Source organism: Chenopodium album, chromosome 10, assembly GCF_948465745.1.
Source record: "Chenopodium album chromosome 10, dcCheAlbu1.1, whole genome shotgun sequence".
Lineage (NCBI taxonomy): Eukaryota > Viridiplantae > Streptophyta > Magnoliopsida > Caryophyllales > Amaranthaceae > Chenopodium > Chenopodium album.
Genome location: NC_137843.1, coordinates 45,661,374 through 45,687,105, shown reverse-complemented (window position 1 = coordinate 45,687,105; position 25,732 = coordinate 45,661,374). Strand labels below are relative to the sequence as shown.

The window sequence follows — 25,732 nt, the reverse complement described above, 5'->3', positions numbered from 1 at the left end:
GTATGGACTTTTAGGGAGCAGCAGATTGAAGATAAAAATTGATGGTTTTTGAGATAAATTAACTATAAATGCAGGAGTTGCATGGGGTTTTAAGGACCAATGAAACCAACAGTAGCGCAGAGGATATCCTATAAAAAGACTCCAGCACTCCATGAGAAAGCACCTGCTCGCAAGCCTAACACCGGGTAGCTGAGCAGCATCTGGGTAACTGAGCAGCATCTATCCAAGGTTGTGAATTAACAAGGTAATACAGCAGTAGAATTTGAGATTTTCAGGACAACTGGGAAAATCACGCAGATTGCAAAATCCTTTAAACTGGATAGAATTCAAGTCCATGTTGCGTATACACAAATGATTTTAGGCTAGGTTTCGCAAATCTTCACTCTTGTTCTGAAAAAGTAAAAGCTTAGCTTCAATAAAAAAAAAATTCGGTACTTCTATCCTGAGAACAAAGAGATACAAACAATATATAAAGTCAATGTTAACCAAAGTTGCTAAGCGGACATAAATACAGGTATATGGGAGCAAGATTAACTTTGGTGGCTCAACAAGGTCATTCAGCTTCTTTTGCTATCACAAAACATCTTTTGACACCGTCAAGCATTGCAAGATACACAAGTGCATCACACTGACTGAATCACAACTTTACAATTAGTCTCTAACGATAAAGGGCAAGTAGGCTTCGAATGTTTATTCAATAGTCAGTCATATCTTTATTCGGTACAGGAGTGTTTACAACTCTACATTCATGCATAAGTGGCTTTCATCCCAGCATAGTTTGTCAAAGTGCAAAATAGAATAAGTAGTAACTACATTGCCAGAACCAAGCCTAGTAGTCATTTTACCTGATTTTCAAGCATCAAACACTCCATCAGACTTGTGGCTGAATTCAATCAGCAAAGTACGAATTTCCATTGGACCGAGTTCTACAATCAGCTCTGCAGGATCGATTGGTCCACCCCTTGTCACTTTGGATGCCTGAGCAGAAGAACCCTGAGACTTCCACACCAGTCTCTTCTTCTCCATTTCTTCACGCTCTTGATTTGCTGAAAGGTTTGTCTCCATTACTTTGCCAATCTGAAACAATTAACAGAAGACAAAATTTATGATTGCCTAAATAGATGGGGAAAGCCAGACAGCCAACTGTGAGGAAATTGCATCTACCTTCTTCAATGGGAAAAGTCTTTTCAATTCTACATTTGCTTTGCTTGAAAGATCCTTGTCTTCTCCAACCTTAATTTCAGTCAAGCAAGGAAATTAGGATGGCAAAAGTACAATGATATCTATAGCCCAAGGAAGTACTAAGCAATACCCAGAGTTTATTTGCAAATACGTATCATGAGTTTATAATACAATGCCCTTTCCTCAACATAAATGCAATATACCAAACAAGTAGATAGCACTATTAGATGGTTTAATGATATTATTACCATTTAATTCTTTAAAGATACATATATTTCTCTTGGTACTAGATTAAACAAATTAAAAATAATATCAACTAAAATATAAGAGTAATTTTAAAATCAGCTTATTATTCACAGAAAAAATCTATTACACTTAGGACATTTTGACATTTGTTACCACTTAAATGATCATGTTTGACATTTCCTACCTCTTTAATTTTTTATTTTATCTTAGTACCATCCAAATCCCAAAATTACAGATATCACTAACTGTTGCCTTATTATTTCCATTAGTGGGGCCCGTCCAGACACCTCACTGCCACCTTCCAGCCACCCCTCAATCCCCAGCCACCTCACTTCCACCTTCCAGCCACCGCTCCATCTACAGCCACCCTCACCGTCACCGTCCAACCTCCCTTTCCTGCATCAACGCTGCCCCGAAACTAAACTGCCACCCCCTCCCCGTGCCGGCGTCCAAACGATCCCCCGGCGCCGGCGACCCCACCCCACTCCCTTTCCCCCATCAACGCTGCCCCGAAACCACCATAAACGGGTAAAAATGAAACACCAAAACCTATTTATGGTGGTTTTAACAAAACCCCCACCCCAACACCACTCATTCCCCCTTTCCCCTAACCAAAAACAGCCCCCCTCCCTTTCCCCCAACCCCCCCCCCCCCCCCCCCACCCCAAAAAAAAAAAAATATAAAAACAAACTGGCACCCCTAACCTAAACCCATTCCCCGAAACCACCCTAAACGGGTTTTAGGGTTTCGTTTTCACCCGTTCAGGGTGGTTTCGGGCAGCGTGGGCGGGGGAAATGGAGGAGGTGGGGTTCATCGGCGTTAGGGGAACGTTTGGGCGCCAGCTCGGGTGACGGAAGCCTACACGGGGAGGGGAGGTGGCTGGGAGTTTTTTTTTTTAATAAATTAAATTATTATTGAATGAAATAATGGGCTCCACTTAAAGGAATCCTAAGGATTCTGTTAAGTGATAGCAATAACTATAATTTTGGGATTTGGGTGGTAGTACAATAAAATAAAAAATTAAACAGATAGCAAATGTCAAACATGGTTATTTAAGTGGTAGCAAATGTCAAATTTTCCTTACACTTAATTATAATTGAATAGTGAGTTAAATTAGGGTAAAAATCTCCATTGTCTTTACATTTCCATAACATTTATCATCTTTAAAAAACGAATAGCATACAAATTATGAATTAAAAAACATGGAAGTCATTGACTTGATTTAGAGAGAAGTGAATTCAATTTATAATTGATCTTGAAATTAGTGAAAGATTTGCATTCATACTTCGTTTAAGAAAGATTTGCATTCATACCGTGTTTAACATGCTACATTAAAAAGGAATGTCAAGTGTCTAATTGTAAGGGAAGGTTAGCATACAACCTAAAATTAACTTTATCCTTAGTCAGAATTTTAAGTTTATATACTACGTACTTATTTAAATAACTAAATATATTAGTAATTTTAAAATAATTTTGAAGGACCGGTAAAAGTACAAGGGAAGGTGTCACCCTAAAATGTCAATCATATCCTTAGTCTATGCTACTTCGAACCTTGTTGTACATGGGGTCTTGCTTGTCAGATCATCCGACACTTTGACGCGACATGACACCCAAATAGATAATGGATACCTAAGTTATGACGGTGACATGCCTACCGAATAGTTGGCTAAACTCTTCCTTTCAATACAATACAATTGTCCACTTAACATTCTTGCAGTCAGCCTACTCAATAGTTGGCTAAACTCTAAAGTCTTTATTGGAAAAATTAGAAAATCATAATCCCTATGTTCCAAAATATATGCATCAATTGATTTTTTACAATTTTCAAATATATAATGTATCACTTTCACCATAATTTCTTTACTTATTTATAAAACCAAATATTAATATATATGATGTATTTAGATTCACCTTAATGTATATTTTCAACATGTCAATTTTTCATAAGTTTCACTATTAAATACTAATAGATATAGATGATTAAACTTGTGCATTGACAAGTGTGGCAGTTAAATTGATGTATTTATTTTGGAATGGATGGAGTACTTTAGAATAAATATCGAGAAAAAAAAAAGCCAATAACATACCTCGTATAGATGTGCTAATCGCAGCAGGATATTTCCATCATCAAGCTCCTGTTCATTTCAAAAGGAGTATAAGAATGGAAATTGCCAAAATAACTAGTAAGCTAGTTCAAGCCTCTGAGGTTATTAATAAGTGTGAAATTTGTGATGGCCAACATTGCAGGACTTATCATGATACGATATGTCCATTACCTGAAGAGTTATCATAGCAACATTTTCAGGTAAACTATACGAAGAATCCATTCCCGAAAAAGTGGGTATGTGAGTATTTAACCAGTTATCATCATCCTGCACAGAAGACAATTATAATGATAAGAATAGCATATTGTTATTACTCATAGTAGCTACTAAAAGCTCCAATTTCTCTCACCTGCTCACTGAAGGCCAAGAGAAGTGGAGAGTACAGCTGCTGTCCAAACGAACGTCTCCATTTAGCACCCTCTCCTAAACGGTCAATTTTGAAATAAAATTTTCCTTGGGCCTGAAAAATGATGCAGCGCTCATATTCAGTCAATCAATCAATCAAAGCCTTAATCCCATAAGTGGGGTCGGCTGCATGAACCAAAAGTGATTATTCTATATAGTCATCCACAAAAATCTTCCTCCTCCATCCCTTACGATCAAATACCCCATTCTTATGCAAATCCATATGCTACATATCCTTCCAAACTCCTTTCAACCAAGTCATTTTCGGTCTCCCCCTACCTTGTTTAATCTCTCCATGATCCCACTGTTCCACTCTTCAGTAAACATGTTAAAATTTCCAACCAAGTCATGCGCTTATAGTAAACATGTTGGATTTAAATGCAATATTATTTTTATTTTCCTAAACTATGTAAAGGGTTAAATTTAGAAGTGAACTGGCAGTTGCAAGTAGCCATTTACTCCGCCTAGGCCCAAAACCCATAAGATCCATTGCCCAATCAAGTAAACCCAACTAAGCCTACTGTAGGCCTCTTACTATCCATCTTAAACTCTTAAAGATACCACTTTAAAACTAACAAGTCATTGGCCACTTTGCCTAAGATATGTCTATACTTAACAAAAGCACTTTGGAGGCTAGACCACCATGATTTAATATGGAAGAAAACCTGTAACCCCATTTTTTGAAAAACAGAAATATCACTTTGCCATAAATGTATGCAATCTGGTAAGAAGAGACTCTTTGGCCTTCAGTCTTTAACCTTTATACACTATAAAAGATCAATTTCATACTCTTAACAAAGACCTAACATACATGTTGAAAATAAATGATAAACATACTCTCACATGCACACACATCTTAATACACCTAAATAAAGTCATTCACCACGTTCAAGCACCCTGCACTCCTATATCAAGGGTAAAGTAATTCCATCAGTACATTGGGCAAACCACATTTCATACAAAAAAGCGCATAATTGCAACTTTAAAAGGCTTCTCTACTTAATAAATACAAAGGCCCTCAAAGGAAGACATTCTTCAATGTTAATTTCCTGATCCCTAAGGCATCCCTGTAGTAAAAAGTTACAAACCCATGTAAAGCTAGATTTGATTGTATTAGTAATCTAGTGAGGAAAAAAAGAGAGGGGGAAGGGGGCATAATACTTCCTTATCTCTACTGGAAAATTTCAGAATCCAGCACTAACAACTCAAAACCATGGCCCCTAACAACATTGATCAGCAGTGAGCTCTTTTCATCAAATTCAGGCGTATAAGATTTTTGTCATATTTGCCTGGAAACTGTGTTGAAAATACTGCTCTATGAACGAAATGTATTCTTAAAGGCTAAAACTTGGAAGCAAGAATAAGTTACAACAAAGGTGTAAGTTCACGACCATACCTAGTAGAGCTGTCAAATCGGGTATTCAAGTCGGGTTCAGGTCGGGTCATGTCAGGTTTCAGGTCAAATTCAAGTCGGATCATGTTAGTTATTTTTACTTACAAGTCGGGTTCAGGTCGGGTTGGGTCAAGTTCGATTCAGATTATGACAGGCTTTATATCTTTCGGTTGCAGTTCGGGTTCGATTCGAGTCAATTTTGGGTCAGGTAATGTGTTGGGTTCTGTTAGTGTCAAGTCGGGTTACTAACAAGTTTGAAGCAGGTAAATTTCGGTCAGATGAACTTTAGGTCGGGTCATTCTTGGACTCGGGTCAAATTTTAGTCAGGTTGGGTAAAGTCAAGTCGGGTTTAATTTCAAACTTGAGTCATGCTAAATTATTGGGTCCATGCGAGTCAAAATATGAATAGGATATTTTTTTCGGGTCAATTTCAGATCGGGTCAGTCGGGTTAGGTTTTGACATCTCTAGGCTCGTGTTAAATATGAGTCAATTGGTTGAACAAAACGAGAACACCTTAAGTTGATTGGCTCAAATCAAGGTTTGATAAACTAAATCACGAATGTGGACAAATTTTGATAGATTAAACCACAATTAGATCATACTAAGTCAATTCTTGGTTCAAGTCTTGTGTTAGGTCAAAATGATTTCAAGCCAATTAATTTTGTATCGAATCATATCACAATTCGATTGAGTCGAAGTTTGACTCAAAATTCTCTATTATAAGAAAACAACATATTGTAATGTTGTACATTAAGTTTAACACTTTATATATAGATTAATTTTTTGACATGTCTATTGTAATATTTTAACGACTAGACATGATGTACAGTTTGATGGAGGCAGTAAATCAGTAATGTCTTTAATTTTTTATTTGTATAAATTATAAAATATTAATATTTTACACTGTAACTAATTCAAAAACATAATGCATGACAAAATTTGGTTGAGGTCAAACCGTTGTAATTTTTTTTAAAAAATAGAGAATATATGTTTTACACTCATTATTACAAGTATATATTTTCATATGTAAGAAAATCTATAAGCAAAAAAAAGCTTTGTAATTAATTGAAGAGAGAAAAAAGTGAAATAAATTAAGCATAAAATAATTTAGTTTGGCGCTTAATTAATTGGTTAGACTTGAGGGGAATTGGGCTTGGCACCAGATCAATACTAATTACTCCTAAAAGCATCGCCAAAATATAACTCCAGTATAACCTAAAACTAATGTCAATTTTTTCATTGGATTTCTACTGTACTTTAAGCTCCACTCCAATTAAGCGCCTCCTTCAAGCTTCAAGTCGTGGTTCTTCCAATTCTTGGTAAGAGTTTCATTGTTTCTTCTCTAATTTATCTATTTGTGCTTATCATGCTTGTTAAATTTAGGTTTTTGTTTTCAATTTCTTAATTTAATTGTAAATCTGAGTATGTGTTTGATAAATTATCACTCTAATTCATTATTGTTTCCCTTAAATATGTCAAATTTCACTAAATCAAATTGTCCATATGAATTTTGCATGCATCACGTGAGTTGGGTAAGTTAAGGAATTGATTGATCATCAATTTATTTATATGCAATGTTTATCGATATTAGCAAAAGTGGGGTTTATAATTACTGAAAAAAAAGTAAAAAAAATTGACATAAAAATAAAAAATTAATAAAAAAATTGTCCATATGGCTCTTGGTCTCAAATTAGCAGTGCAATGTGATGCAAGGAATGTAGTAGTGGAGAGTGATTGTGAAACTCTGATCAATGTGGTAAATGGGAAGCAAAAAGATGGATCTTTTCTAGGAGTATTAGCTAGAGAAATCAATTCTATTTCTAGTTTCTTTGATAATATTGTTTTTGTTCACATTTTTAGAGAAGCAAATAGTGTAGCACATGTCATGGATCATCTCAACCCGCTCGAGTTCTCGACGAGAGTGTGGATTGGGGGTTGTCCAAGCGTGGTGGAGGATGTATTAGCTGCTGATTTTTGCTTCAGTAATGGAGTGCTCGGATGTGATTATTGAAAATGATAATGAGTCTGCCATTGCTGCTATTAATAATTGTGAAACTGGGGGTAGTACTTTTCACCTTTTGCTTGAGGATATTTTGCATTTAGCTAGTAGCTTTAACTCCATCTCTTGGAAATGGATTTGTAGAAGTGGAAACAAGGTGGCCCATGAGCTTGCTCATGTGCCCCTTCGGACTCCTAGTGGTTTTTTTTCTAGGAGGATGTTCCTTATTATATTTGTAATTTGGTCTTGAAAGATCTACAAATGATTAATGAGTAGTTGTTCTCCTTGGGACTTTGTTTCAAAAAAAAAATAAAAAATAAATATCTAGTAGTAGTGTGGGCTTTTCTAAAAAAAAAAAAATGAGTGAAATGGGTAGATTTTGTTGGTTGAATAAATTTGAGTTAATGTGACCGCCAGATTGTGGTTCTTTTATTTTGGGTATGCTAGAATGAACAAAATCGTCTAATGTTGTATTGTATTGTTGTTTGCAGGTTGAACTTTTTTTTTTTTCCTTTTTAATTTCATGCTATAATTGAAGAGCAAATTCTTGATAATGCATATGAGAGAGGTAATGATTTAATGGTTAATTATATTTCAAATCATATTAATTAAGTGTTTTGTTTCTTTTTAATATAAATATTTGTTTTTGCAGAGCTTGACAATGAAGACGAAACATCTCGTTGTATTAATAATCAAGCATAAGGTAACAAAGACTCTAAAAAGAAAGAAATCAGCTTCTAATAAAGAAGGCAAGCGTACTTCGCCAGTTTGGAATCATTACAACTTCTTTAAAACGGAAGAAGGTTTGTTTGTGCAATGTAAGTATTGCAAAATACAAACATATATGAGAGTCGTGCTGGTACCTCTAATGCTAAAAGGCACTACCTTGGTTGTGAATTTTATAAAAATTACTTGAAAGAAAATAGTAATGATGTTGATGCCAAACGAGTTTATGATCATAAAGTCTTTTGCTGAAGTTATACTAGGTCATGGATATGCATTGAGTATGGTTGAGCATGAAAGGGATAGAAAATTCCTTTCTTATCTAAACCCTGATGTGAAGACGGTTTCTAGAAACACCATGACCAAAATTTGCGTGTAAAGAGTATGGTAGCTTAAAGAAACAATTATCTGACACATTAGGAGCATTGACCTCTAGAGTTTGCTTGACTTGTGATTTGTGGAAAACATGTACGGTAAATGCATATTTTACTCTTACTGCCCATTTCGTGGATAATACTTGGAAATTGCGATCAAAAGTTCTAAATTTTCGCCATTTTCCTCCGCCTCACAATGGCTATGACATTTATGAGCTTGTGCAATCTTTGCTTAGAGAATGGGGTATTGATAAGAATATTTTTACAATCACAGTTGATAATGCCAGTAGTATGAATGTTATGGTTGATAAGCTTCGGAATGATTTAGGTGCTCTTTCTTCTTTGCCAACGGTAAGTACTTTCATATTAGATGTTCGGCATACATTTTGAATTTAATTGTGAAAGAAGGTTTGAGTGTTATTGATGAATCTGTTATTAAACTTCGTGAGCTTGTGAAGTATATTTCATACTCCGAAAGAAGAAAAATTAAATTTCATGTAGCATCTAATTCTTTTTTTAAGTCGAAGTTAAGAACGGATACACCTACCAGATGGAAATCTACCTATCTAATGCTTCAAAGAGCGTTAACAGCTAAAACCCCTTTGAGTTCGTTTGCTACCAGAGAGCATAATTTTGAGTTTGATATTTCAATAAGTGATTGGCAGTCCATACAACCAATATGATTCTACCTATCTAATACTTCAAAGAGCGTTAACAGCTAAAACCCCTTTGAGTTCGTTTGCTACCAGAGAGCATAATTTTGAGTTTGATATTTCAATAAGTGATTGGCAGTCCATACAACCAATATGCGACTTTCTTGAGCCGTTTTATGAGATTACTAAACTCTTTTCCGGTTCAGATTACCAGATTACCCTACTGCTAACCATTATTTTGCCAATATTGTTAGTATTGAGAAGCTTTTAGTTGATGCACATATTCATGACAATCTTAAGATAAGGGAAATGGCAATGAAGATGCACGAGAAATTTGAAAAGTATTGGTGTGATTATTCCATGATTTTGTCTTTTGCTGTAATGTTGGACCCTCGTCACAAATTTGATTTTGTGAAGACCTTGTATGATATATTATATGTTGATGATGGTATTGATGGGTCTGTAAGGCATAAGCAGTTTATTTGGAATTTGTTGCATTGTATAATTGCTATGCTAAATTTGCTACTCCATGTTCTTCATCATCATCATCCTTACGAAGTACATCAACATCGCTTTTGTCTCTTGCATTTCGTGCACCATTTAAGATCAGCAATATTTATGAGGTATTTTTTTTATCTTTTAAATTTCAAATTATATGATTAAGTTCGTTTAAAAATTAATATTAATTATCTATTTTTATAGCATTTTGATGAAAATGTCGCTAAGCATAGAATCGGCGGTAATGCATCTGAAATTGATTCATACATGAATTTGCCACTAAGGCCTCGAGTTTCAAATGAAGATTTTAATATACTCAATTATTAGAAAGAACAATCAGTTTCCTTTCCCATCCTTGCCCGAATGGCAAGAGATATATTAGCCATTCCCATTACCTCAGTTGCTTCCGAATCATCTTTTAGTATGGGTAGTCGAATCTTGAATAAGTGGAGGAATTGTCTTTCGGCACCACATGTTGAGGTTTTGATTACTTCTAAAAATTGGTTAGATGGTTATGATGAAGAAGAAGAAGAAGAAGAGGCTGAAGGTAATGAAAGATTTCTATTTATTTTAACTAATTTTTTTAAATAAATTTTTTTTCTAAATCTTATTTTTCTTTAAATTTTTTTCATAAATAGGATCCGATGAACGGGTGATGGCATGTTGTGGATGTCGTGCTTAACATTTGACGTTATTTGGACTTCTATGTTTTGATTGGTGGCTTGGTGCTATACCTCTAATTAGAGGGTGTCTTTTGGGTTACTATTTCATATTTTGCCAACATCGAGTTGATATTCATAATTATCTTGATACTTTTCTCCTTTTCGTTTAAATTTATCATATATATTGTTATGACTTCATTTATAAGAACAAACAAAATAAATGCGTATCCATTGACTTATAATAATGTTTTAACTTTGAGCATTATCGTTCAAATTTTATTTAATCGTACTGTATTATTAGAAATTAAACTCTTTTTGTTTTCGTTCATTGAAAATTGAACTAGAATTATTTATCAATGTACACTTGCCCTTAATTAAAAATTTAAGATGATGGTATAGCGTTTCCAATTAAAGAGAAAAACTATAATTTCTGATCATGTAGGGGTCACTAGATCACTATGATTTAGGTAAGTAGTAGATTATGTTAGGTGTTTATTATTTAAAACGTAATCAAGTTGAGTGTTATTTCGGGTTCAAGTCATTGTCAGGTCAAATCGGTTATCGGTCAATATCCATTCGAGTTGGTAACAAGTTATGACAGGTTATAATCGATTTCAGTTTCTAAACAAGACGAGTACTAATCGGGTTCAAATCATATTCAAGTCGGGTCAAATCGGTTTTCGGTTAATATCAAGTTGATTACAGGTTCGGGTTCAGGTCATACAATATCAGGTCTATTTAGTTATCAATTAATTTCGGGTTTGTTCGGTTCAGGTTCCATGTCACTGTTTTCACCTATTCTTCGGGTACGGGTCGGATACAGATCATTGTCGGTTTTTCGAGTCGGGTCAGATTTTGACAGCTCTAATACCTAGGGTATACATTCAATTTTATGGGATAGATTACTCACAATTAAGCCCATGCACTTGTCTTGAGCACAAATTGTTTCATTTAGGGCCTCTGCAACACCTCTACCGTCATCTTTAAGCAAGCGTCTACAAAAGAACAAATATGTATAATAACATGCATAGTAAAACCGGAAAAACTTAAAAAAAATTTATTCATAAATCAGTAATTTTATACCTGTGAAGCATAAGCTCTATTTGACCATCCAATATGCTAGACCCTCCAACAGATCTATCCACTAACACGGAGAACTCATTGGTATCATCATGCAAATATATTCCAAGATTAATCTGAAAGAAGAATCAGAAACAATAATGTGAATTCAAAAATATATGATAAAAGCTAATCCTGTAACCAGGCTACATATCATTACACATATTCCATATTGTTACCCACATTTTTATGAAGTAAATATGATGATATTTAATTTAACCAAGCCTAACATGTTACGTAGCAAAAGCTTTGGAAAGATACCCTATATGGGGAAACATTATATTGGGTTAAGATTGAGCTTAGAGTAAAGAGAATTAGGGGAAAATATACAATGTAAAAAATAGGTGGGTGGGTGTGAGTCCTAACAAAAAGTAGAGAAAAAAAAGTATCTAGAAGTCGAATGTTAACTTTGAGTAGGGAGTAGTTGGGACATCCTGTTTTGGTGTATATTATTAACCCTGAACTGGAACAGAGATAGTATTTTTTTCACAGCAAAATAAAGGAAATATCTTTTGTTCCCTTTCGTTTGCCCCAAACCAATGGTGCAAACAAGAGGACAAAGGGAGTAAAAGCTGCTGTAGTAACAAAAATGAACACTACAATATGGTTGCAAAACCACTTTACAGGCCATGTGCACAGTTTGTGGGTTTCACGGCCTAAAATTAAAGTCAATAATCAATACCCTGAATACCCCTCAGGTTCCACATATGCACTACTCCCATTGGTACAACTCTTGTAAATACAGAAAAGGAATGGATATTTGATACATAAAAAAAACAAAAGGTTGAATCATCACTCTTGTCAGCAGAATGAGAATTAAACAAACACAGATTTAGTTGAATTAAGACGTACAGGGTAATAGTTTCCAGCAACTGGTTGATTTACTTGCAGATTCCAGTCTGATCTATAATCACGAATCTGTAAAACAATAAAGTGATTACTATACCGCACAAGTATTCGAAGGAAAAATGTTTTTTGTACAAAGTGGCTTGTTAGTACAAACTGTACAAAAGTAAATTTGTACCCTTTCAATAAAATCACGTCCATTTGAATCAGTGTAGAATGTTTTATTTGAATGCATGCCTGTAGACAATTTAGCCACAACTTCTTTTCCAAACCCATCTTCAACAGGTATAGGTCCAACCTGACTCACAGGGAATTGACAAAATAATATGAGCTATATTGATGAAGTGAAATGTAAGAAGCCTTGATCTATTAAATTTATATAGAAAATGGGTAAGTAGGTTGGAGTAGAATTTGTATAAGCTTCTACCAGCCATCCAGAAAATCCAATAATAAAGCAGTTGTTGTTTAAGCTTACCGTGTATTCAACTTCAACATACTCCTTATTCTTGTAAACTCTTGTGATCTAATGACATATTTCAGAGAGCACTAATTAGCATAGCTGAGGAGGATTTAGTAGGGGGGATTTGGTTGGGGGGGGGGGGGGGGGGGGGGGGGGGGTGGGGGGGCCGGGGTTGTGTAATTATCTAACAAAATGTAGCAGCGTATGACATGATTCCACAAGAGCTTCAAGTGACAATATATTTGCCAATTCAAAGGATTGATCAAAAGAAACAATTAAAATAGTACCACCCCCCCCCCCCCCCCCAACCCCCAAAGGAGAAATGACTAGCTAACTCTGTGTACAGTTATGTTCCCCTTAACTTATATTGTTTACCAAAACCACATACGAAGTATATGACAAGGAAAAAAAAAAGGAGAGAGAGAGAAAAAAAATATGCACCTAAAAATGGGGGTAATGGCCTAATGGGCCTTCTGTTATGATATTTTTATATCACAATTGAACCAGAAAACTCACAAGATTTTCCGAAGTTGAAGGCCAGAAGATGAGATTCCATAAAGGTTAATGACATATGGTCAAAATGTTGGGGATTAGATTTGTCTCAATTCAATCTCAACAAACAAGAACAATAGATGCAAAATATGAAAAATGTGCAAGGAATTGAGAAACAAGTATAAGCTAGTATTGATAGATCAGTCATCAGTTGTGTAACCTAATCTATAACAAACTACCACAATTCGAGTGGAATATCCTCAAAGATACAGCCAAGCTATTACAATAATTTTCTCAACGCTCTCTCTCAACACAAGTGACACCATACTGGTGATTTCCCTCTCCCTTCAAATAACCTCATAGCTAATTACCTTATCACCCTTGTAACCGTTTTTCCTACTTTCACAGGGTGATGTCATTCATGTTATTATTTTTTTTGTTCCATCTTGCATAAGTGAGTAGCAAAGATTGCTGGACTTGATTATTTGCACAAAGACAGATACTTCCCACTACTAAGACATGGTGAGCCACAAATTCAGATTAGGGACAGAGGGGAACATAGGGAAAACAGAGAATAGGGTAGAAGTAAGTAAACAAATAAGGAGAAACAAAGAAGAAGAGTGCAAACAAGAGCCAGGACAGACAGTAGGGGATGGAAATTATTATATAATAATCTCAATGTACAACGCCAATATGAGTGTATAATACAGTCAAGTACAAGCGCAATCTGTATAATATGAAAACATAAACAAAATTGTGCACTTGGAAATGGAAATCAATTACACTGTGGGCCTGTTTTAAAATGCAATAGCTTGTACAGTAAAGTGCTCATAAAGGACCTTCTTAGCAACTTTAAGTTAGTTTGTAGCCTATTTTTGTTTATCATTAAGGAACCTTTGCGCTCAATCTTCTACTGCCAATACCCCAGATGACAATTCATGCAAGTAAAGAAATTTAGATAATCTGTACCCCCATTAAGAGTCAACAACTGGAAAATTGGTTGATAAGGCCTTCATCAACTAATTGGGATGGTGAAGGGGTATAAAACTATATACCAAAGTTGAAAGTAGGACATTCCAGGGATAGAGGAAGTATTAAGTTTTTCTCCTTCACTACATTCACTTTTTAATCTTAAGGAACTCAATGTATAGTTATAATTTACAAAAAGCAACTGAGGGCTGTAGCAACAAGTTTATGCAAACTGAATGATTTCTGATACTGGCAAGTCACAAATGTGGCAGAACAAATTCCTATTCACTTCTGTCACATTTGATTTCTGTCCCATTCAAGAGCTGCCAAGGCTCACATTTGTTTCTATAGAGACAGCATATAGAATACTAGAATTCAAAGCACCTGAGATATCCATGAATTGATCTGTTGATGAACTTCGTCTATTAAAGGACCACGCATAACAGTTGATTGAATCTGCAAGTTAACAAGCAGAGATTTAGAGTTGTTTTTAATGTGAGTAAATGAAAATCATGCAAGAAGCATTCAGAACCTTTCCCTTAGATTGCATCACATATGTGCCATTTGGACGGAACACATAAGCCCCGGAAGCCTGCAATGGTAACCATGGATGGCATATTACTTTTGAACAAGTATAAATCCACAAGTTACTCCTAAAGTCCAATTACAACTAAATGGGAGAAGGCCGCAGGGCTTACCTGAGTATCTTTGTCAGTTCCGTTGAATCCTGGATAAAAACCATAGGACACTTCCACAGACTTCTTGCCCTAGAAATGAAAAGGTGAAGGATTTCAGAATTTAGCCAGGAAATATAACACATAAGCCAACAGAAAATGGCTAAATATGAGAGGACATGAAATGAACTTGAATGGTAAGTGTAGATAAAATTCAAATTAGGCATAACAAGACAAGGCAACATAAAGATGTATGACCCATAATATGACTAGACTAACAACAGAGTATAATCTAACCCAAAAAAAAAATTATTACAGTAAAATATTTTAATAAAATGAACAATATTCAGAAGCATATGCATACACAACACATAGGCACTGTGAAACACTCAACATACCAAGCTTTTCCATTTATTATAATAAGTCAATTTTCCATTCTCCTCAGCCAGAGTAAATTTCGAAGTTTCCGAACCAATATCAAATTTCATATCCCCTTGAGAAGTGTAAATATGTGATTTTGTCATCTTAACACCTGCATTCAAGAGTTCACACCATAGGGGAAAAAAAACAAATATATTAGATTACCAGTGCACGATTGTGAAGTTGTGACACACTTGTTCGGAATAAGTATAAAGAAGCTACTCATGCCTTTAACACCAGTAACAGTGTAAGTGCTGAAACCAAGAGGTGGTACAGAAGCCGCAAATGCGAGCCAATACTTAGGTGCATCTCTTACAGTGATCCCCAAGTATGCTGCCACATGGAAGTTACTTATGCCCAATTGCACATCAGAAATGGGAAGAATTTGTGACTCTATCTCTCTTCCTTCGGAATCACGAACTACAACATCTTCATTCTTGACCTACACCAGGTGTTACCTTCTTAAATGGAACAGCTCAACCAAAACATAAATCCAGACTAGAACAGACAAAACTTTATAAGTGTTGTAGCAAAGAATTTAACGATAAATCCCTTCAATTGTTTGTAAATTCAAAATCAGTTTTAAAATACAAGTTGCTTCAGCATCCATAAAGCAGATGAATTCCAAGAAGATATTAAGATTGTTAACAATAAAGGTAAGAGCGTAAGATGAGTATCACAAAGATAAAACCATACAGTCAAAAATTCAAGATTCAAGGGTTGATGCTAAAAAGTCAATTAAGGTGCAACTTACAGGAATACGAATAATATCTTCTCTCTTCCATCCAAGAGGATTATAGACTACCACAATCTTGCAAATTGACAAAGTGTACAGATGATATCGATCAGATCAAATGCAACAGTACAATATGATTAAATAAACAGATATTATGCATATGAAATGACGTCTTCTAGTACCAGTTTTTTTCCATGAGAGAGATTGGTTTCTGATGCAGGACAGTAACTTATATTCATCAGTGGACACTGCAAAGAAGTATAAAAGGTCAGCTAAATGTACAATAATGTCACACATAGTTAAGAGTGGGAAGGAATATATATAAAAAAAAATGCAAAGTAATATCTTTTACTGGATTCACTTTCCTAGGCTATGATATAGAACTTGCCATGTTAATTTTATCATGTATTTCCTATATATATATTCACTTATGTGTAACATACTAAAGCAAGTGGAAGGAACAAGAAAAAAATAGCATCTTTTACCTTATTCAATTTCCTTAGATATGATATATTTTAGACATGATCTTAGAATTTGCAGTGTTAATTATGAGCATTTCCTAGCTTCTTTCAAATCTAAATTTCCACTCATGTCTGCCTATCTAAGAATGGTAAAAGGAGAAAATTTATTATCTTTTGAATGGTTTACTACCCTAAGCTAGCTAATTTAAAGACATTATCTTAGAAACTGTAGTGTTAGTTGTGAGTTGTACGCAGCTTCTTCAAATATTATAGGTCCTGCCTTTTTACTTACAAATGATACTGATTCTGATTATGATGAAAAAGATTCCTTTCCTCCTATGCACTGTGTACATCTTACACAAAAACAGAAAGTAGACCCAGAATTCTCCACAGCTTATACTTTTCTATAGCCTCAGTTAAACGTTGATGCCTGTAGAGGTTTTCCCAAATTTACTTGTCTATGCACTAGCTAGGACCAGACTTAGTAAGATAACTAGTTGAATACAGTGGCGGATCCAGGATTTAGGGAATGGGGGTACGGAATTAAGTTTAAAAAAAAAATTACAAAATACAAAGTAATATGTAAAGCGTAATAATTTTGCTTACTGTATTAGTATTTGCGTACACTATACAACAAGTCTTATAATTGAGTAACTAAAAATATGTTTGTAGTATTCCCTCAAAAAAAAAAAGAAAAAAAAAATGTTTGGAGTAAAAAAAAAAAAAAAAAAAAAAAAAAAGATTATCTAAGAGAATTGTTATTTGTAACAATAGGTCTCTTTGATCAAAATTCAAAAGTACGTATTTGTGGGTGAAAAAATAAACAATATCACCTAAGAGACCTGTTATTTGTAACATTATGTCTATTTGGTCAAAAGTAGTAGTTTGGCGTGAAAAATAATAAACCCACCTAAGAGACCACCTTTTCAAATAGGTGGTCTTTTTAAATTTTACACAAAAAAGGCGGGCCATTAATTACTGTGGCGTACAACATAGCAGTACCTAAGAAACCGCCTAATTACACAGGCGGTCTCTTTTCTTATCAGTTTTTTTTTTCCTTTTTTTTTCGCGGAATGGGGGAATGGGGGTACAGCTGTACCTCTGTGTACCCCCCGGGATCCGCCACTAGTTGAATACACCTTGGTGAAGTAGCCAGCTTGCCACTTCCCCATAGATCATTATGACCAAGATTCAATAGATTACAAGGAATCCACAACCTTGTAAAACATCCATTCTGTTTTGAGGCTATAATAGATATAGGCAAGCAATCAAAATTAAAATATAGGCAGACAGGAAAGGGTTTCATATGAGTTGCCTGCTGAAACTTGGTCGTTGGATTTTGACAACCAGTAGCAGGGGAAGATTGAGTCAAGCATCCAAATGATGATGCAACCACTGTCTCAGCCTACAGACAAAGAGAAACAAATGCATGAAGCTCAAAGTCCAACAGAATCAAGAACACAGAAAAGTGGTTGCAGAATAGTACGCACCTCTTGATAACCAATTGAAAGTCTTTTTGCATAATCATTAGCTACATGCTGCTTTTCAGTACCAGTAACAGCATCATGGTGTTGAGCTATAGCTAAAGCATCTGCTAATGCATCATTATTTGGACCTGATTTACTCCTTCCTATAAAATATTCCAGTTGTCTTGCAGCCTGAAATTAAATAAACTATAGCTTTTTAAGTTAATTTAATTAATTAGGTTAGACGTCTAAATCTGCAAGCATCAGAAAAGTAAAAGACTGAACTATACCATATAGTAGCCACTCATCTCCCTAACATAACGCTTCAAAGTTGGTCTGCTAGTAAAGTATCCAGTCCAGTATGCATTAATTCTATCTGCATATCTGTGTAGAGAAATGATAATTATAATAATTACCACGTGGGAAAACAATACTCTAGACAAGATCTATGTTAATCGGAAATGGCTAATATCGCAAAGTGTATGTGTCGACACAGACACAGGACACGAGTCCGACCCTTCACAATGCACTCGGACACTCCCATTAAGAGTGGAGAGGAAAAAAGAGGAGAAACATGAAAGAAAAATACATCTTGTTTAAAGACCACCATTGATATAGAGAAGAAGAAGAGAAGAAGACTGTCATTTACTAGGAGAATTTTCTGTGGAAAGAATTAAAATAAAATAAAAATAGAAGTGAATGTAATGAAAAATTTGAAGTTTTTGTAATATACTCCCTCCGTCCCCTAATACAAAGCCTCATTTCCTTTTTGGGTAAACCAAAATGCAATGCCTCTTTCTATTTAAAGGTTGTATTTTTTGACATTATTACCCTCTTTTTGATGAGTTGTCATCTTTTTTCCTTTACTTTTTTGTACTTTTAACATCAACTTCCAACACTTTCTCTCTCTATCTCTTCAATTATTCCCAACTACTTTTTCTTTCTTTCTATCTCTCTATCTCTTCAATTATTCCCAACTACTTTTTCTTTCTTTCTATTTCTCTCTAACCCCACATGCACATATGTACTTTTAATCATTAGTTTTAAAGAATTTATAACTTTCTTACTTCCCGCACAAAAACCAAAAGAGGCTTTGTATTAGGGGACTGAGGGAGTATAATTTATTTATATAATTTTAGGTGACGTATTGACGTGTCCCCGTGCCCGTGTCCAAATATCGGACAAAGTCCCCGTGTCCTAAAATTTTGGAACTTGCCGGATCGGACACTTGGACATGTGTTCGTGTCCGACACCCGTTCCCGAGTCTTTGTAACAATGGACAGGATTATAAAATAATCATGAAATTTGGAGTATTGCCATTTTTGTTGAAGAATATGATGCGATTAGGAAAAGATAGTTAAAAACTAAAAATAGAAGAAAGTAATAGGAACATCCGTCGACAAAAAGATCACCCTAAGATGATCATTTCGTGGCTATTGAGAAGAACCTCTGAATTCTGATGTTCTACTTACGGGAAGAAGTCAGCAGTTTTTGTTGGCCAGGATTCTTGAGTTGCATATTTTGCATCAGTATACATTGATGCGGTTGAGTAAAGTGCATTGACACGTCCATCCTGGAACCAGTTCATAAAATCAGTGAACCAAGCCATGCGGGTCACTTGCATCATTACTCAAATATGGATCTCTAAATGACCAGAGAGGGATAACAAGCTGGGTATAATAACATCCAAACAATTATTTGTACAGGAGAGCAGTAAGGAGAAGAAAAGTTAGCAAATTTAGAATCAATAACAAATGAAGTGCATATTATAACCACTGGTCAGCAACACTAAGAAAGGACTGATATTAAAGATCTGCAATTCTGCATAAGCAGTGAATAAAGAAAGATTAAAGAACCATCAACATCAATGACCTTACCAAATTAACATAATGAATCAGCTTGTCCATCTGCCGGAACCATGTATGAGCATATTGGTACTTGAAATCTGTTCCCATGGTCCACATAATATGATTTGTTCGAGTTACATTTGCCTGAAATATGGCAGATATTAACATTACCAACAACAAAACAAACTGGAAATCAGAACTTTTTGTAAAATACACTATACATCGAACTATTTGTTAGTCTTATTTCTTAATCTATTTCACTTTTCTATGGGGGAGAGGGTGTTGTGTGAACCAACAACCAATAGGGCATTTAATGACAAAGGAATCTGGCACTAATAAAACCTGAGATGTCAGGATGCACACAAAAAAAACAGCCCAAGGGCCTAACCCTTGCCAAGAATCAAGAGGGAAGTTTGATCAAAAAGTAGAAAAAATGGTTTATAAAAACGATAGTAGAAGAGACACAAGTAGCGCATAACACTATTTATATTAACATAAAAGGGAATTCTTTAAAATAACAAAGTTTGAAAAATATGCCTATCAGAATCAGAATGATTTTACAGGGTAGAATAGACATATAATAGCATGATGAAAATAAACAAATTCCACAATGTATATAGACAAAAAATACTTTAAATGAGCAAAATTTCTCCTACATGTTTAAAAAATTTTGTTAGTGCTCAGTTGATTTGTGCAAATATTTCAGCTATGTTCACAAGAATTGAAACAGCATGGAACTTGAGCTCATCTGAACTAAACCTAACATCTAAATTGGATTCAAACAAAGAAAAAGCAACTATCCAGGCAAAAAGAGCTAGCTTTAAAACATGTATAGAGACAACATATTAAATGTGATCAAATTTTTAAGTGTGATTGCAGAAGCTGGTGCATGCTAGGAATTAGTTCAAAACAGAGAATTCAAAGCAATTAATCAGAGAGTACACTAGCCCCAATGATAGATTGTATTGATGATCAGAGTAATCTCAATACAGCTCCATTCTTTCGAAAGGCGGGAATACTCTCCCTATGCTTTACTTGCAACTTTTCTGGATGCCCTTCTTCCATTACAACTCTTCTATTTATTACAAAATTCCCTCATAACAAACTAACAAACTCAGATAACAAGAAATAACAAACTATCTCTAAATAACTTAATTCCATCCAATTTTTTTGCAAAAATCAACTTTGAATTCTATTTCTACTAAACATTCATATCATACAACTTTTCCAGCTATGCAGTAAGCTATGAAACAAAACGCCAAGTATTCAGTAGTATAACTCCCAAGAAGATAATCAGGTTTGATTCCCAATGCAGTGTGTTTCAGTATGCGATTTTGAGCTTCAATAGTATCAATACTGAAGTAGTAGTAGTAGATGCAGCATTCATTTAGACATAGACCAAAATGTTAAAATTAAGTAAAGGCATCAACATTTACCTGTGATATTGCAGCAGCAACAAAGGCATTCACTCGATCTTGAACGTTGTAGTCAAACAAGGTAGAGTCATCCTTTACAAGAAGAAAAGGTTCAAATACTTCCACATGAATTGGCCTTACATACTTTGAGTTACATAAGAAATAAGAGGTTACCTGGACAACTGGAGAATCATCATTAACTTCAAAATGAAAACCATCTGGAGGTTCATAGTTCCCTTGCCAAAAGGCACCCGTAAAGATCTAAAAGACGGGAAAAGAGCAGCCGCTCAGCACACACATAAAAGCATATATTGAGTATACTAAAAGAAAAAAAATTAAAGAAAGAATGATATTTACCTGAGCAGTCGCCCCAAGACTCTTAGAGCCCTGCCAGACAACTTCAAGGCTCTTCTCAGCCATACGCTTCTCCCTGTCTTGGTAGTCTATTCTTGCAAAAAACAATGAATCAAATCCAACCTGCAGCATTGCAGAAGTGAATAAACATTCAATACTATGTGGTAAATAAAAATCTCTAACCCAAGTTTCACATAAAACTAAGCAGTGCATAATGAAAAGTAGTAAAGCTACAAGATATAACCAGACTTACCTCTGCTCCCAACAAATAAGCTTGTACAGCTGAATGTCCAAAGGGATCAATTTGCCAACCAATTCTCGGTATCACCCCAAATTCATTCTTAAGAAATTGGTGTCCAAGTGTTGTTTGATCGATCATGTCAATGTAGTGTGTCGCTGCCTCATCATGCATGACCATGCCCCCATTTCTGCAGGAGGTTAGGGAAAACCATGAAAAAAATCAAGAAGAACAGCATATATCTAATGGACATGTTATTAATTTATTAATGTCATCATGTCTGATTCCATTTCAAGTAATTGACTGCTACACTTACTCTTGCTTTAACATAGTTAAGTCCTCAACAAATAGTTCCCACAAATAAAACGTTAATTAATACGGACAGAGTATATGTCTCTGCTGAAAAGGTTGTTAGGAAATAGATGAGGGTCGATTTATTTAGGTAATGTGTTTAATATGCGCGGAACATAGACAACAATATAAAAAAAAAAAAACGTAAATTTGATGAATAAAGTAGAAATAGATGAGATGAACACACAATTAAACATGGTTCAGTCAACATGACCTATGTCCACAAGGTAAGGGATAGGGTAAACAAGAGATATAATAAAGGAGATACAATTCTCTCCATCTCACAAAATATCTCAGGTGGAGTAATCAATATGAGCATTACAATTGTCCACCCATCATTTCCTTATATAACATAAAGAAACACTAAATTATTCCCAAAGGAATAGCATTAGTAGCCATCATAAGCGTACCCGAAATTAGGAAGTAAAAATGTTTGTGCCTCTTCCTAAAGTTCAATAATTCTTCGTAAAATAGCCATAACTTTCTTGTTTCTTAGAGCAAATGACCTACCGTTGGAAAGCTCTTGAAGCACGCTCTCACCTCCACCTTAAATCACTCAAGACCACTTCTAGAATGAGAGATGTGTGCATTTAAAGTCGGCCCTTCATCATTTCACCAGATTCCAAGTGACAAGTAAGAGACAGACAATCATCTACTTCAAGCCACTAAATTGTATTTTCACTCACTAGCTACAGGGTAGGGCTACCCAAAAAGGGGCCTTTTTAGACACTCATAACAATTAAAGTGATCTTATTTTTCTTTTTTCTATTTTGATGGAGGAACAGTTTGGCAAAGAGCCATTAGGTATATGCCATGAACTTAATATGAATTGGATTACGAAGCTTAGGCACTAATGTGACTTTTACAATATAAGCCTTAAGTACAAACTGAGCACTATAAATGTTATTTTCTTGAAAAATTCTTTACAATAATCCAGAATTTCTAAATAAAAAAAAATAAAAAAAAAACATATTATATTACGATTAGCTCAAAAATTTTCATTATAAGTTCAAATGAATCAGATGAAATTCATCCTCTTCGCTACGAAAAATCGCTAGACCATCTCTATGAAAAAAGCTATATATTCTAGCGATGTATGCAAGAAATGTACCACAATACAAGATCTATTCAACAGTCATGGCTTCAATTAAGGAAAACTTTATCTGATTTGTTTTTTAAAATGTTAAATTTAGATTTCATTTATAGATGACGTATAGCTTTTTATTGAATAAAAATAAAATAAATAAATTCACTATTGCATTGGAAACTATGTAGGTTTTAAATAGCGCTAAATTTATAATTTAAGGAGTTTACAATTTGAAAATAAATGACTTAAATTTTAATAACCTTTATCAGCATATTTTAAGAAATATATAATGTATACTTAGATAATTAAATAGAACGGGTTTTTCACCATATACCCCTGAGTTTTTTATTTATTCACCATATACCCATGAACTTTTTAAATTCATTATATACCCTCGAGTTTTCAAAAAAATACACCATATACCCTTGATGACTAATGATCGTTAACTTTGTCAATTATTAGGGTTAATTATGACCTGAAACCACCCTAAATACATTCCCTTACCTCCGACTCACCCATGTTTCTTTTTCCCACCCCCAAAAATACCCCAAATTTCTTTTTCTCATCTTCAAAATCGATCATACGGATATAATTTTGGAGATTTGGAGTGGTTTGAGGGATTGGACAAAGGAGAGGAGTGATTTTAGGGATGGATGGAGAGATCTAAGGTAATGTCAATGCATAATTAATCAAATTTCACTCATCTTGTTGCCATTAGGGGTATATGGTGAATTTTTGTAACAACTCAGGGGTATATAGTAAATTTGAAATTGAAATTTTTCATGGATATATGGTGAATAAACAAAAACTTAGGGGTATATGGTGAATAAACCGTAAATAGAAAAAACCAATTCATACAATACACCATTTACATGGGATAAAAACCAATTTCCATAAAGCAACAATCAATTTTAGTAATCAATATTTAGCCATATTATTTTTCAAAAATTGCAAAATGCCACAATATGAATTGGTGTCAAGATCACAGCCTTACATGTTTTCAAAAAGAAAAAAAGAAAAAAAAAAAAAAAAAAAAAAAAAAAAAAGATCACAGCCTTACAGATGTAGCACAAAATTTGTTGTGTGAGATTTGATAAGCAAATAATTATTTTTCAAACAGAAAGTTCAAAGTACAAGGAAGCATAAAATAAATTATTTAAATAAATTTTATGTTCTTACAAAAATGAGATGATTGTGTGAGATTTGTTTAAGTTGTACACATCACAAAGCATTGATGAATGCCTTTGAAAAGTGTACTTCTCTTTAATACTATTCATTAAAAAATCAGTTAAAAAATTTCGAATATGCTGTCTCCATAGTCTTTATCTTCATGCTAAAGGGCGAGGGTATCTCAAAATTCCAATAACTAAGATACATAATCTCTCTTATTCTCTTAAGAATAAACTGGATTCAGTGATTCATTTTACTCCCAAAGCGTGAATTGGAAATGATATATCCTCAACACAATAAAGCCTCAAACTTATTACCAGCTAAACTCTAAGCACAATCAAGCATTTGTGCACCTAAATTGCAAAAATCATCAAATGTTAAAAGTATAGTATAATTACATGAATTCTAATTGACCAGATTTGACCAAACCCTTGACAATGTCTTGCATTCCCTCGCTCTGCTCTCTCCACCACCGCTCGAAAAACGCCTAAATTACAACAACACAAATCACTTCCATAATCAAAAAAACAACACACATTTCTCATAAATCTTTTCAACATAACAAAAATTCGAAAACTCGCCTGCTCAACATATATGAACTTCCTATTCTTATCAGCCAATAACGCCGGAATCAACGAGTCTAGAATGTTCTGAACACATGCTCCCTGCACATTGTACCAAATTTCTCACAAAAATTATTCATAAAAATGAGAAATTAAACCACAAATAATTTCTCGCAAAATTGAATAATCAATTTATCATCAATTAAATAAATTTAACCTGAATAGAATTATTCGAGCCAACGTAGTATTGGTCAACAGTTTTCAACCAACCAGCATCGTCATGAGTGTGAGCAACTAAATGAACATTGAGTTTTTCTGGCACTATTTTCGCCGTCGTATTATACACCATGAACTTCGATTCTGCTGCGATACTTGATAAAACTAGCACGACGGCAGCCAACAAGGGTGCCGCCATTAATGGAGGTTTTGAGAACTCCGCCATTGTTGATACCTCCGGTACGAAGAAGGTGAATGATTGTTATCTGAAAAATAGGATTTTGAAAAAAGGATGATTATTAAGGTCGTACACTTGTACGCGACGTTTTGGGAAGTGGAAGTGTGAAGTGACGTCGTTTTCATGGGAATGGTAGGAAGAAGGACCACGTGGGGACGACTTCTTAAGCGTGCTGATTTATCAATAATCAATAAATATAAATAAATAAATAATAATAATAATAATAAATCTATACTAAAGGCAATCTCAAATGACACGTGTTATTTTGCGGTAAAATGATTTCTCGCATAATTTTACTTTTCAATTTTTTATTTATTTATTTTTTAAATACAGTTGTTACTAAATCTTACCAACTTAAATTATAATTTT

At 34.5% G+C, this 25,732-nt stretch overlaps 1 protein-coding gene across 2 annotated transcripts; it reads right to left on the bottom strand.

Annotated features, from left to right (window-relative positions):
• Positions 1 to 25,396, bottom strand: LOC145562472 (putative alpha-mannosidase At5g13980). Of its 2 annotated transcripts, XM_081622768.1 has the most exons (30): positions 25,127 to 25,396; positions 24,928 to 25,011; positions 24,745 to 24,833; positions 21,754 to 21,928; positions 21,504 to 21,623; positions 21,321 to 21,407; positions 21,168 to 21,239; positions 19,762 to 19,875; positions 19,357 to 19,457; positions 18,175 to 18,268; positions 17,909 to 18,076; positions 17,734 to 17,823; positions 16,140 to 16,205; positions 15,976 to 16,032; positions 15,450 to 15,663; positions 15,200 to 15,333; positions 14,826 to 14,894; positions 14,660 to 14,719; positions 14,512 to 14,583; positions 12,682 to 12,729; positions 12,385 to 12,504; positions 12,213 to 12,278; positions 11,325 to 11,437; positions 11,152 to 11,236; positions 3,883 to 3,993; positions 3,705 to 3,800; positions 3,516 to 3,563; positions 1,165 to 1,233; positions 846 to 1,077; positions 1 to 390 (listed from the first exon to the last, which is right to left on the bottom strand). In XM_081622768.1, the coding sequence occupies exons 1-29, from the start codon at positions 25,349 to 25,351 to the stop codon at positions 853 to 855; spliced, it is 3,072 nt and encodes a 1,023-aa protein (XP_081478894.1). In that variant the 5' UTR covers positions 25,352 to 25,396; the 3' UTR covers positions 1 to 390; positions 846 to 852. The 2 variants fall into 2 exon arrangements, with proteins under 2 accessions (XP_081478894.1, XP_081478893.1); XM_081622767.1 differs by lacking the exon at positions 1 to 390 and having other exon boundaries at positions 586 to 1,077.
• Positions 25,397 to 25,732: the final 336 nt, after the last annotated feature.

What these genes read in the sequence shown, in the direction of transcription:
- LOC145562472 (XM_081622768.1), bottom strand. Translation starts at nt 25,351, where the DNA reads ATGGCGGAGTTCTCAAAACCTCCATTAATGGCGGCACCCTTGTTGGCT. An exon ending in TCAATTCATGGATATCTCAG is followed by an intron (nt 12,730 to 14,511) that starts GTGCTTTGAATT and finishes ATATGTCATTAG; the next exon opens with ATCACAAGAGTTTACAAGAA. An exon ending in GATTAGCACATCTATACGAG is followed by an intron (nt 1,234 to 3,515) that starts GTATGTTATTGG and finishes ACTGAAATTAAG; the next exon opens with GTTGGAGAAGACAAGGATCT.